General features: G+C 42.7%; 1 protein-coding gene across 4 annotated transcripts in view; it reads right to left on the bottom strand.

Moving 5' to 3' along the window:
* Nucleotides 1-14255, bottom strand: part of ABTB3 (ankyrin repeat and BTB domain containing 3) — a 291411-nt gene that overhangs the window by 110260 nt on the left and 166896 nt on the right. For all 4 annotated transcript variants that reach the window (XM_037007083.2, XM_037007082.2, XM_037007081.2 and 1 more), the window contains exon 2: nucleotides 5010-5159. In XM_037007083.2, the coding sequence (XP_036862978.1) occupies nucleotides 5010-5159 (150 nt within the window). The remainder of the gene's footprint in view (nucleotides 1-5009; nucleotides 5160-14255) is intronic.

Genomic DNA, 14255 nt, shown 5'->3' with positions numbered 1-14255 from the left:
TAGTAAAACTGTGGATCAGAGTGACCAAGTCACTTGCCCTAGGTCACACAGCAGAGATGAGGGAACCAAGGTGTTCTCCAGCATCATAAACTGCTGTTTAACTCGCCTTACTGAAACCCTTCCCCTTGAAAAACAAAGAAAGACCACATATAATCCACGTCATCAGGTGCAGAGTAGAGGGAGGAGATGTGCTTTTAAGGAGGAGAGCTGGAGGGACAGGGATGGAAGAACAGAAGGCTGAGCTCTGGATTCAGCAGGAAACTTAACATTCATTCACTCATTCATCAAAGATTTATTGAGTCCTACTGTGTGCCAGACATTGTTCTAGTTACTGGGGATACAGTGATGTTTTAAAAAAAAGTCTCATCTCTCAGGGGACTTAAGGAGGAGAAAACATTTGAGCACAAGTCTGAACGAAGTGAGGGAGGAGTCTTAAGAGTATGGGGGAAGAGCTTCCCAGGCAGAAAGAGCAGTAAGTGCAAAGGCCCTGTGGTAGAGTGGAGTATTCAAGGAATACCAAGAGGCCAGTGGCCACTTTGCCACCTGAGAGGGTCCCAGGAGCACCCTAGGAGTTGGAGGCGTAGGAATCTGTGAAAAGAGCCCATCTGCCTTTTAAACAAGGAAAGAGAGCCCCTTGTCCAAGCAGTAAGGGCTGGGTACTTTTTCTTTTGGTGACACTAAAGAGAAAACAGCCCAGAAACTCTTTTATATACAATTGTAAATTAATGGCCCCATTTTGATGCCTCATTGAGTGGGAACAACAAGTTCACAGTTCAGTGTGAAAAGACAACAGAAAGGCATTTTACAACAAAACCCTCATTTTTCCCCTTTAAATGACAAAAAGCAAACACTATAATTAATGACTGTCCAGTGGAGGATTAATTGGGAGCTCATAAGTCTGGGATGTGAGGCAGAAGAGCTGAGACAAGATCTCAGAGGACACAAGTATGGGACTGGATGAGACCGAACACAGAGCTGAGTTAGTTCCAAAGTAAGAAAAGCCAGGCCCTCTGTGCTTCCACGGCCTCAGGTTCCCCACACCTACTACTCACTGGTTCAGGGAGGAGACCCCAAAGGGCCGGCCCACTAGACTCTAAGTCCACTGTGAAGTTCAGCACATCACTTTGCAAATTTCCTGGGGCTCAGGGTTAAAGAATCACCAGCCTGTGTCAGTCTGGGGACCTCTGTGGTATCCTGGTTTAGCGTCCAATATTTAAGACACACATAGGTTTGGTTCTAGGTGTCTGAGACAAAAATTCAGTTCAATAGCATATTTAATGTTTGACTAGAGTTTCATTAAGAGTTCCCTTCATCTGTAGCCTTTTCTTCAGCTTTTGTTTCACAGACTAATTCACTGTGAGCCACTCATTTATTCATCGACATGCAATAGTTATTTCCCCAGCTATGGGCGATGGGTTAGGTGTTCAGAATGCAAAGCTGAATTGGGTATCGCGTAGCAAATAGAAAAAGAAAAACCTGGGTTTGAATTATGACTCTGTCACTTATTCGCTGTGTGGCCGCAGGCATGACATTTATTCTTCCAAGCCTCAGTTTTCTTATCTGTAAAGCAGGAATACTTTTAATCTAGTTAAAGCCCTCGGCACACAGTAAGTGCTCCAGAAGTTGTGGATGTATTTTCTCCTCAAGCCATATCGGCTGGACAAAGACAAGTGCTCTGGGCATCCTGGCTGATCAAGGCAGTTTTGGATTTTAATATGATGCCCGAAGGCTACAGGCAGCAGGCATTATAGGGAGAAGTCTCAGCCTGCAGGGGTGGTTGGCCATCTGTGTGTTTGGTGAGGTACTTCATACCTCCTTTGTGTTTCCACACTTCCAATTCTGCTTCCAGGAAAGCTTCCACAATGCATCCTACAGGGCAAACTGCAGATCCTCTGAGCTGGAAGGAACACAGTCCCGACTGACTCCCCAGACTTGCAGAGGGAGTCCCACCTATAACATGTCGAACTATCTGCTGGGCCTCCCCCAGGGGGTGCAGTTTAGTGGTGAGGCATGAATACACTCTTAAGACCCAGATTCCATCTCAAGCCCTTTGGTTCACACATATGGCTGATCTTACTTAGACAAGTTGTTTTTCCTCTTCTCGCCTCCACTCCCACATCAATGTGGGCAATAATGGTTACACTAAAAATAACTCATATAGATTTATCAGCATTCCCTAGTTCAGTAACATCAGCTGCTGCTGTTATTATTACTGGCTACTAAGAAGGCAATGGTGAGGGGCTCAACTCTGGACAGCCTGATGCAAAAACAAGGATGTCTGGGAACAAACGCTCTCCATCTCACCTTTGCTGAAAACCAGCAGTTTCTAGAATCCACACTGGCAGAGAAATGTTTGACTATGAAGAACAGCTTCCTGTGTACACAGAGACCGAGGCTGTATTGATTCAGACTACAGAGCAAGCCAGTTTAAATTACAGTCAGATCTGAAAAGAAGGTAATTTTATTACCTTCAGTTCAGATGCAGCGTATCAATGTGCTTCTGTGCATACCTTCTTACAGGACTGACTTAATGAATGTACGAATCCCATTCATAATTAGCAGCACCCATATGGGTGCCAGCAATTCATATGCAAAAGTCAACATTCAACAACAATGACAGCGTTTAATTTACAGAGCAAATTGTCCTAAAAAACAGTTTATGCGGTAAGCCATTCCTGCAGGCTGCCTGCTTGGGTGAAGTGCAGATTTGTTAAGCAAATCCTTTCTTCAAAGAATTCTGAAGTTAAGCAGGGCCCCATCCTTGGTGCTAGATGCCAGGAAGGACCTTTAAGATATCCCTGGACAAACCTTTGAGCACCTGGGGAAGAAAGGTGGAAAACCTCTTCCCACGATACACTCATGTAGACACGACCCACCCTGTAGCCAGATTCTGTGTTTCCAGGATCATGGGCATGTCTTGGAAATTTGGGGGGGTCCCAAATGATGTGGCATTTCTTCTTAGAGCAGTGTTTCACCAAGGGGGCTGCTGGGACCATGTGCACCTGAATCCCTGCGGAGCTGCTAAAATGTAGGCATTTCCTGATCCCATTACAATTGTTGGAGATGTCTCAAAATATGCTTCAAACACATCACCACCTCCAAATAATGGGGTCATCAGGGCTGCTGCTAGATCTTGTTATGTAATGTGCTAATAAAAAGCATAGAATGACTATACCACAATTTTGATTATTAAAAATATTTCAGAAACGGAATATAATTGGTTACTTTTGTCAATGTAGGCACTTATTTTATGCATTTAAAAATATTATCCTGAGGCAGGGTCCATAGACTGCTCCCCAAAGTTTTAAGAACAATCTTACGTCTGACTGCTAGCTGGAGGCATCTGTGACTGTAGGCATCTCGTGACTTCAGGGGTTGGATAAGAATGGGAATGCAATCCACAAATTCGGGTGTTAGGAAAGCAGCTCCCTAGTGACCAGAGAGCTCTGTACAGCTTGAATCAGCTACGACTTCCCTTTCCACAGGCGCAGGCAGTGTACTAAGTGGAGAATGCCTGTCCTGGTGTACAGGGATTTCCTTTGGATAAAGCACAAGTTGCCTTCTGGGTCCTGAATCCTTTCATAGTTCAGGATTTTCTAGAATGTCAGGCCACCTCATACTTTAACATAAGCCAGCATTTCTGAAATCAATGCTTCAGTCCCAACAGGAACCAACACACAGCTAATCCATTTGACGATCAATTGGGTCATAAGTAAATACAGTTCTTTTTCTTCTGGTTGGCCAGACTCAAAGAGCACAGCCCTGAATTACGGGGTGGGCAAGCATGGCAAATGCCCTGACTTGACAATCCCTTCCTTCTCTCCACCTTTCTCCTCCTTCCTTTCTCTCTCTCTTTTTCTTTATCTCTCCTGAGGGCCTCCTATGCAGCTGGCAGTATTCTTGGTGTTAGGATTACATCGATGAGAAAAACAAATACTCTCTGTGAGAATATATTCCAGTAGGGAGAGAGATGGAAAGAGAGAGATTTTGTATTTAAAAAAATAAATGAGTGAAATACACAGCGTGGCACGGTGGAAAGGGAAGGAGGATGTTGCTAATGGCTACCAGGTATCTGGTGGGGTGATGAAAACATTCTAAACTGGATTGTGGCGATGGTCACATACCTCAGTAAATATGCTAAAAACCATTGAATTGTACACATCAAATAGGTGAACTATACATAAATTATCTCACAGTGAAGCTGTTACTAAAAAACAAAAAACTATAGGGGAATGTTATAGGGCCCTCAGGATGTTACGATTTTAAATAGGGTGGTCAGGGAAAGCTTAGTGGAGAAGGTAACATTTGAATGAAATTGAAGTTAGTGATGGAGCCAGCCACGTGGATATCCGGAGGAAGAGTGGGCAAGGAAGATGGAACGGGAACTACAAAGGTCCTGAGGTCCTGAGGTATGCCTGCCACGTTCAAGGAACGACAAGGGGCCAGGGTGGCTGGAGTTCAGTGGGCCTCAGGGGAGAGGGGAAGGAGAAATCTGAGGGATATGGGGGCAGGGGTGGCCCAGAATCAATTCTGAGGACTTCAGCTTTTCCTGTGGGTCAGATGGAAAGCCAGTGGATGACTGAACAGAGGAGACACGTGATCTGACAGATGCTTAATGGAGCCCGCTGGAAATCAACAGTGAACAGCCACCATTTACAGAGGATATACTGTGAGTCAGGCACCTGGCAAACCCATTTATTGACATTACCTCACTGAATCACCTATGCTCTAAGCTAGGGACTATTATTTTCTGTATTCTAGAGAGTGGGAAACTGAGGCTCAGAAAAGGTTAAGAACTTGACCTACAGCAGTGACAGAGTCAGGAAATTGACCAGGCCCGCCTCACTCCAGAGCCGTCACCTTCCTCTCTGCTGGCCATTCTTGGCACTGTTTTGCATGCACAGCAGGTGCCCCATAAAAGGTGTCACCTGGCAGGGTTACAAAGCACTGCCCTGAGGGAAATGGCAGCTTGGGCACAGAGAGGGCATGAGAACCAGCGTCCAACTTACTCAGTTCTGCGATGCTGCCCACGCGGGTGGCCAACAAGGACTGCTCAATGGTCCTCAGCTCTGACTGGCTGAACATGGGCAGTTCTCCCGGCTTGTTTGACCGCTGCGGGTCTCTGTGAAGGTTCAGGCTGTCTGGCAGGCACAGCGCTCCTGCAGTTGGTGGGGAGAGAGAATGAAAGAAAAGCAGATGTTAATTTTTCAATTAACCAAGGGAAGGGTGCAAAACCTGGCATTAACCCCAAACTGCATGGAAGTTGGTACCCTGAAGCCAACGTGGGAACCAAGAGCTTGGTTTAGAGCTATTTTTGAAAGATTTCCTCAAAGTTCTGACCTGCTGATTGTAACAAACATACAGGCATTCATCTGTACACCCACATTTCTGAGGGACACAAAATAGAATCCTTTCCTTCAGCCTGGCAGGGATTCGATCCACTCAGAGATGCCCCTTGAGAAGCCAGTGGAACCGGTCCCATTCACCCCCCACCCCCAGAGGCAGCCACTGTCACTGAGCACCCTGGAGGAAGAGTCTGGGTCTTTGCTGGTGGTACTTCTGCGGGCACGCTTTATCTGCTCAACAAATATTTCACTCTAGGAGGTTGGGCTGTTATCTGTTAGGCAGGCTCTGGCTTTCTCTGTAGAGCCATATGTAAGGAGATAGAGGAGTCCCCACAGACTTTTGTATCTTGCACTATGAAAACCTAGGGGAAATCCTGGAATCCAATTATTTTCTTCCCTCCCTTTCCATTCTATGAACATTTAGCAAGAGCCTGAGAGCTTACTTTGGTCAGTTAGTCAAAATATTCACTGTTCCCTTGATCACCCAAACCTCCACAAGCAGAGTGTGTTTCCCTGCTCCTTGACTTCGGGCTCGACTTCTTGACTTACTTTGGCCTGAGATATATTAATAGACAAGATGGAACCAAAGGCCTGAAAGTGCAGCTGAACTTGCTCTCTTGTACCTCTGCAGTCATCCTAAAGAAAACATTCCCTGGCTAGCTTGCAGGTCTAAGGAAAAGGAAAGACACGTGGTACAGATCCAGTACCAAACTGCAGCTTAGAGCTGCCCCCACCCTACAAAAAAATGCTAATTTGGTATGCCTGTGAGATAGTGGGATTGCTTGTTACTCAGCATCACTATGGTGATAACTAACACATGCACCTATCAAGTGCCAATCACTGAGGATGCAATGAACAAGGCAGACAGGCATTGTGTTGCATTAGGGATACAGTGGTGGACAGAATATACATACTCCCTGCCCTCAGTGGGCTCACGGTCTACACAAAGAAGACAGACTGTTACATATGTAACTCAAAGCCATGTGATATATATATTATGGTAGAAGAAGATGAGTAATGAAGGGATATCTTAGCAAGGACCTGACCAATGAGCAGCTGTCAATAAGTAGGAAGCATTTATTGAGTGAGTACTGTATTCCCAACCCTACTAGGCATTTTGGAGATGCAAAAGGAACAGAAGAAATTTTTAAGTAGTGTATAAATTAACTGAAGAGACAAGACTGTCAATGACAAAATAATCTGGGACAATGGAACAGTATTAATATGCAGGTGGTGAATTTTTTAAGCCAACTGGAAGGGTGAGGAGAGACAGGGAGACAGAATGCAAAAGGTCAGCTGTCCAAGTCTACTCGCCCTGCTTTAACAACAAAAGCTCAGCAAATGACGGTTCCTCTTTGAAAGATGGGCAGGCATGAGATGGCACCTGTCACACACTTCTTTTGGCCCATGCTACCTGATCAGTGGCTTCAGCCACACCCAGTCAGTCCTGAATGTTCCACCTTCATTCATGCCTTACAGGCTGGCCCTTTGGAGAAGGCAACTAGAGTAGACATTTTTTTGGATGAGTACTGAATACATGGATGAACGAAGCAAATGACCATTAGATTTTAATGTTCCTATTATCAGGCAACTGGTTAAATAAGTTTCTTCCTAAGATTGTTCTCTAACCATTGTTTTTTCAAACATGCTTGACTGTGACTCAGAACAATAATGAGTCTTATATTGTGGCCCAGGACCCACACACCACCACCACCACCAACACACAGTTTTCATGTTTTTCATGGAAAATAACTGACCCTTATAGGTATTATGCACTCTTAATTTTTTACTCTAGGAGGTTGGGCTTTTCACTTTTGTTCTCCTCTATCTTACTAATAAAAATGCTGGTTTGCAGCACCAAAAGTGATTTTGTGATCCATTAATGGGTTATGATGGGCAGTTTGGAAAACACTGTGAACTATGCCAGTGCACAACTTGGTATTAATTAGACGATACAGTTCACCATTTATTGGCTACTACCTAGTGTAGTGCTTGGCTCACACAGGATGTAGAGATGACCAAGAGGTGATCCCTGTACTTCAGAAACCCTCAGCCTTTCTGAGAAGACGATACCTTCAGAAACACCTGTCATCCAAGGCCAACCTCCTGCCTGTCCCTTTCCCTTAACAGATGAGTCATCCCCCTGCTCATCCCAGGCAGGGACACCCTGAGTCATCCTGGCAGCCTGCTGTCTGCTCACATGCTGAGACATCTGGTCAGAGGCCAAGTCCAGTAGCCATTGCTATGGCAATGAATGCTCCCCACCTGGTGCCTCTGATATCCCTGACTCTATGCAGAGATTTGCTGCACTTGGAAAGCTCACTGCAGATGGCACCAGATGATCATGACCTAATGTGGTAAGTGACCCAAGGTTCCAGGTGACGAGGCCCTCCACTGGGGCAGGGTGGCAGTAGGGGGCTTCACAGCAAAGAAGACCCTCAAGAGAACCCTAATGTCAGGGAGGATGACATTTTCTAATGTAAAAAATTAATAGTAAAAAATGACCCTTTGCATGTACTCCCAGGATTGCTTCTCGGTGTTCGTATTGCATGCAGTGTTCTTACCCGAGACCTGCGTCTGAAGTGCTGCTTCACACCTAAGTCGAGGCACAAAGAAATGGACTGATCTGGAACCCAGAGTTTCAGTCCTGGCTCTGCCACTACTCACCTATGTTTACCCTTGGGCAGGTCACAGAGCCCCTCTGACCCTCAGTTTCCTCTTCTGTGAAATAGGGGTCAGAGTAACGGCCTTATCTCCTTCACGGGGTGGCTGGGGGAGGGTGAAATAAGACAATGTGTGTGAGGTATTCTGCATGTGCTGAGCAAATAGGAGAGATGCTCAGTATATGTTAACTGAGATGAAATCAGTTAATGTGCATAAATCTAGCTTTGGACTACTTTATTCTTTATAGTGAGAATAAACAATTCCCCTTGGGATTATTCCTCCTTCTTTTAGAGGGCTATGAAATTTAAATGTGAAAATATAATTATTCAAAGAAGTGTTGAAAGCTAGATGACTGAGATTTGGGGACTCTATAATTGAAGGGAAAGATCATATACCAGGTTTTTATTTTTTTTTGAGGACTTTATATGGGGTAGGCACATAAACTATAGTTATTTTTTTTGTATAAAAACCAACTATGGCAGAGAAAACAAAAGGGAGCATTACGATTAGCATGTATAATGTTGTGATGGGGCTTGTGGGGGGGACCTGGCGAAGGGGGGAGCCTAGTAAACATAATGTTCTTCATGTAATTGGAGATTAGTGATACCAAAAAAAAAATTACAAAAAAAAATCAACTATGTCAATAAGAGATTCCCAGGATCATATCTCTGTCAGACACATGCCTGACTTTCGGACTACTCATCAATATCCATTCCTGGAGCCAAAAGTAGCCACGGCTTGGAGATTAAGACTCAAGTTCAAGGACAGGTGATTAAGATTCAACTCAAGGTTGGAGAGGGTGAGGAACCAAGGTTCAAATATGACTTTGATTAGACCTAAAGGGAATAATTTCCCTGGAGAGCAGGTGATCATAAACTACAGTTTATGATGAGCTTGAAGGGGTCATGGTCTCCCTGGAATTCTATGACTCTGGGTGGGTTGTGCATTTGTGTAAGGCGAAGTTCATTCACATTCTCAAAGGGGTCTGTGGATCCTAAAAGATGATGAACTAATACCTTTGAGTGCCCCATACCTAGCCAGAGCTCTCTGCTCTAGGAATGGCCATAGGTGGGGCAGAGTGGGCCTGGCCTACCTGGGCTCCAATCCAGCAGCAGCCCATTGTGCAACCTGGACAAAGAACTTCCCAGATCCCCAGTCAGATTCCATGTCTGCAAAGAGGGGTCCAAATATCTGCTTCATCAGTTTATCGTGGTGCATAAACAAAATAATCCAGGCATACCTCATTTTATTGCACTTTGCTGTATTGCACTTTGCAGATACTGAATTTTTTACAGATTGAAGGTCTGTGGCAACCCAGGGCCAACCAAGTGTGTTGACACCATTTTTCCAACTGCATTTGCTCACTTCGTGTCTCTGTGTCATATTTTGTTAATTGTTGCAATATTTCAAGCTTTCTCATTATTATTATATTTGTTGTGGGGACCTGTGACCAGTGGTTTCTTGAGATGCAATCTACTCCTGGTGAAGATGCTGGGAAGATTGTTGAAATGACGACAGAGGATTTAGAACACTACATAACTTGGTCGGTAAAGCAGCAGCAGGGTTGGAAAGGATTGACTCCAGTTTGAAAGAAGTTCTACTGTGGGTAAAATGCTATCAAACAGCATCACACACTCTAGAGAAATTGTTCATGAAAGGAGGAGTCAGTCAATATGACAAAGTTCCCTGTTGTCTTATTTCAAGAAATCGCTACAGCCACCCCAGTTGTCCGCCCTGATCAGTTAGCAGCCATCAACATCAAGGCAAGACCCTCCACCAGCAGTAAGGTGACAACTTCCTGAAAGCTCAGATGATGGTTAGCATTTTTTAGCAATAAAGTGCTTTTTCTTTAAGTTATGTATATACATATTTTTTTAGACATAATGCTATTGCATACTTCATGGACTACAGTCTGGTGTAAACATAACTTGTACATGTACTGGGAAACTAAAAAAATTATTTGACTCACTTTATTGCAATATTCACTTCATTGTGGTGGTCGGTCGGGAACGGAACCCACAGTATCTCCAAGGTACGACCGTACACTGAAAGCCTCAGCCTACAGTAAAAGCCTGCTAAATACCCTGTTTCCATAAATGTGCAGCCTTGTTTATTTACTGTCTATATTCAAACAGTCTTGAGGATCATCTTTCCAAAATCTTATGTGACTGGAGACAGACATCATTTTGGTCAGGTCACTTAGAACATAAAATATGCAAACTTCCCCTTTGGGTGGGCCCCTGGGCCAACCACATCCGTCATTCTGTCTCTGATGGGGGCAATCAAGTATGCACTTCTGCCTCCCTATATGCCTTCCGTCCTAGATGCATAGGATGGCCCCTTGGCAAATGTAATGCCCTGCCATCCTTTCTCTCCTCCCAGCATTTCTCACCCACCATGAGGAAACTGAGTAAGACAGCCAGCATCACTCAGCCATTCTCCCCTCAATGATGATGCTGATGATGGTGATGAAAAAGGAGATGATATACAGACCCTGGGCACAGGCTTGGGTTCTGCCTCGTCTGTCTCTGGCTGCAAGAGAGGAACAAACTCTCCAAATTCTGCCTGCCAAGCTCGAACTTGTTTTCTGCTAAGTTATCCCCAGAATTTAAAGTGACCGTTCCTGGCACCAGTACCAGCTTTAAGAAATGGGAAAGAAGCAGCTGAGGTGCAGCAGACCAGCTCTTGAACAGGCACCAGACAGATCTGCCAGGTTCAGATTCCTACCCTGCTCCCAGCTGTGTGGCACAGGGCTTGTTGCTTTGCTTCTCTGAGCCTCCATTTCTCCGTCCGTGATATGTTGATACTATCTACCTCCTAGTGTGGCTGGGAGGCAGTAATAGGATAATATATATGGACAACCTGGCACAGAAAAGGGGGGGGGTCCATAAATGTCTGCTAATAATCCAAGTGAAGTTCTTCAAAGCTCAAGATTTAGGAATTCAATAACACGATGCCAGAAGGCTTTCTTTTACTGTTAAATTTATTAGGAAACAGCATAGGTAGTTATCAGATTCTTTTAAATATTTGCAAAATGGTCTGGGAACCCTCACTTTTTTTTTTTAGGAGAGGAAGGCAGAGAATTTTATTTAGAGATAAAGCGAGAGGACAGAGCTCCTGGCTCAGGCCAGGAGGGGACAAGAGAGGCCCTGGGAACCCTTAATTATTTTTAAGAGACTTGGCAGTGGTTAACAAATTCAGGGCTGGCTTGACAAACCCACCTAACCTGTGAGAGGCATGCCATATTCCAGTTAGGATAAATCCAGATAGTGGTTCATTGTTTTTCTCCCGTAATGAATCTTATTCAAATGGAAAGTTATCAGGAAGTCTTAAGTCAAACCATCAAAAGAAATAAGAGATAGAAAACACAAAGATAGAGAATTTTTAGAAATGAGTGGAGTCTGAAGTATATAAGAGGAATAAGCATACTGACCTAAAAAGAAATATGAAGATACTTACGGATCATTTATTCAATCAACTGCAAACACTGAGAGCCACAAAGACAGTAGGCCATGTTTCTGCCCTCAAAGGCTCCCAGTTGGCAGGGGAGGCAGACCCACCACCAACTGAAACACTATGGGAGAAACACAAGAGCAAAGGGTGAGCCCAGGTTGGCCCAGGAGCTTTATAGAGGCTTCCCAGGGGAGCATAACAGTGCAGCTGCCACCTGGGGAAACAGATGCCTCCCAGCAGAGTCGAACGAGTGTGGATCCTGGAGTCCGACCAAATGCTCGGCTGCATAGCAACGTCCCCTCAGCCTGTTTAGCCTTCCTATACCTAGGTTTCCTTGTGAATAATATGGAAATGGTCATAGTATAATCCTCACAGGGCCATTGGAAGCTCAAATGAGTTAATATATGGAAATCTGGTTGATGCCATATGATATGGAACATGTTTTCATGTGCTTATTTGCCATCTTTGTATCTTACTTGACGAGGTGTCTGTTAAGGTCTTTGGCCCATTTTTTAAATTGGATTGGGTTCTTACTGTTGAGTTTTAAGGAGTCTGTCATATATTTGGATAACAATCCTTGATCAGATGCTCTCTTCTGCAAATATTTTCTCCCAGTCTGTGTTTTGTTTTCTCAGTCTCTTGACATTGTCTTCTGCAGAGCTGAAGTTTTTTATTTTAATGAAGTCTAGCCTATCAATTATTTCTGTCATGGATTGTGCCTTTGGTGTTATATCAAAAAAGTCACTGCCATACCCCACCAAGGTCATCTAGGTTTTCTCCTATGTTATGTTTTAGGCATTTTCTAGAAGGTTTTATACTTTACATTTAGGTCTGTAATCCATTTTGAGTTAGTATCTGTAAAGGATATAAAGTCTGTGTCGAGATTCATCTTTTTGCACATGAAAGTCCAGTTGTTTCAGAACCATTTGTTGAAGACATCATTGCTCCATTGTATTGCCTTTGTTCCTTTGTGAAAGATTAGTCAACTATATCACAGGGGTCTATTCTGGGGTGTCTGTTCTGTTCCATCAATCTCTTTGTTCTTTTGCCAACACTACACTCTCTTGATTACTATAGCTTTATGGTAAATCTTGAGGTCAGGTATTATTCAGTCCTTAACTTTGTTGTCCTTTTATTGTGCTGGCTAACCTGGGTCTTTTGCCTTTCCATCTAAACTTTAGAATCAGTTTGTCAATATGTACAAAATAGCTTTCTGACATTTTGACTGGGATTGCATTGAATATCTAGAGAAAGTTGGAAAGAAGTGACATCTTGACAATATTATCTTCCTATCCATGAACATGGCACATATCTCCATTTATTTAAATCTTTTTAATACTCATCAGAGTTTTGTAGCTTTCCTCATATAGATCTTGCACATATTTTGTTGTTCTACTTGTTCATTGATGGTATATAAGTAAGCAATTGACTTTTGTTTATTAACCTTGCATCCTGGAAACTTACTATTTCCAGGAGTTTTTTGTCAACTCTTTTGTATTTTCTACATAGATAGTCATGCCATCTGTGAACAAAGACAGTTTTATTTCTTTTGTCCCAATCTGTATACCTTGCATTTCCTTTTCTTGCCGTATTGTATTAGCTGGCGCTTTCAGTATAATGCTGATAATCACTGGTGAGAGGCGACATCTTTGCTTTCTTCCTGGTCTTCAAGAGAGCTTCAAGCTTTTCTCCATAAAGCATCATGTTAGCTGTAGAGGTTTTGTAGGTATTCTTTATCAAATTGAGGACATTTCCCTCTTTCCTAAGTTTACTAAGAGTTTTTATCATGAATGAGTGCTGGGCTTTGTAAAAGGATTTTCTGCATCTATTGATAAGGTTATGTGATTTTTCCTCTTTAGTCTATTGAGGTGATGGATTCCATTAAATAATTTTTGAATGTCAAACCAGTCTTGCATACTTGGGATAAATCCCACTTGGTCATGGTGGATAATTGTTTTTATATGACATTGTATTCAATTTGAAAGTATTTTGTTGAGGACTTTTGCATCTATGTTCATGAGAGATATTTGTCGGTAGCTTTCCTGTAATATCTCTGTCTGGTTTTGGTACTAGAGAAATGCCGGACTCATAGAATGAGTTAGGAAGTACTCCCTCTGCTTCTATCTCCTGAAAGATTGTAGAGAATTGGCATAATTTCTTCCTTAAAAGTTAAGTAGAATTCATCAGTGAACCCATTTGGGCCTGTTACTTTTTGTTTTGGAATATTATTAATTGTCCAAATTAGATTGAGTAGATTGGGTCTTTCAATAAACTGGTCCATTTCACCTAGGTTATCAAAATTATCAGAGTTGTTCATAGTATCTCTATTATTATTTTAATGTCCATGAGATCTGTTGTGACATCCCCTCTTTCATTTCTGATATTATTAATTTCTAACTTTTTCTTAGTTAGCCTGGTGAGAGGCTTATCACTTTTATTAATCTTTTCAAGTGGCCAGCTTTTGGTTTAGTTCATTTTCTCTCTTTTCTTGTTTTTATTTCATTGATTTCTACTCTAATTCTTTTTATTTCTTTTCTTTTGCTTACTTTGGATTTAAATCATTCTTCTTTACCTAGTTTCTGATGCAAAAGCTTAAATAATTGATTTTACATCTTTCTTATTTTCTAATATTTATTACTGGTTTTATATCTTTCTTATTTTCTAATATGTATGTATTCACTGCTATAAATTTTCCTCTAACCACTTCTTTTGTTGCATTCCACAACTTTTAAGCTGTGTTTTAATTTTCATTTAGTACAAAATATTTTTTAAATGTGTCTTGAGATTTCTTCT

The sequence above is a fragment of the Manis javanica genome, chromosome 10 (assembly GCF_040802235.1).
Source record: "Manis javanica isolate MJ-LG chromosome 10, MJ_LKY, whole genome shotgun sequence".
Lineage (NCBI taxonomy): Eukaryota > Metazoa > Chordata > Mammalia > Pholidota > Manidae > Manis > Manis javanica.
The sequence above is the reverse complement of the archived record's forward strand: the minus strand, read 5'-3'. Positions and strand labels throughout refer to the sequence as shown.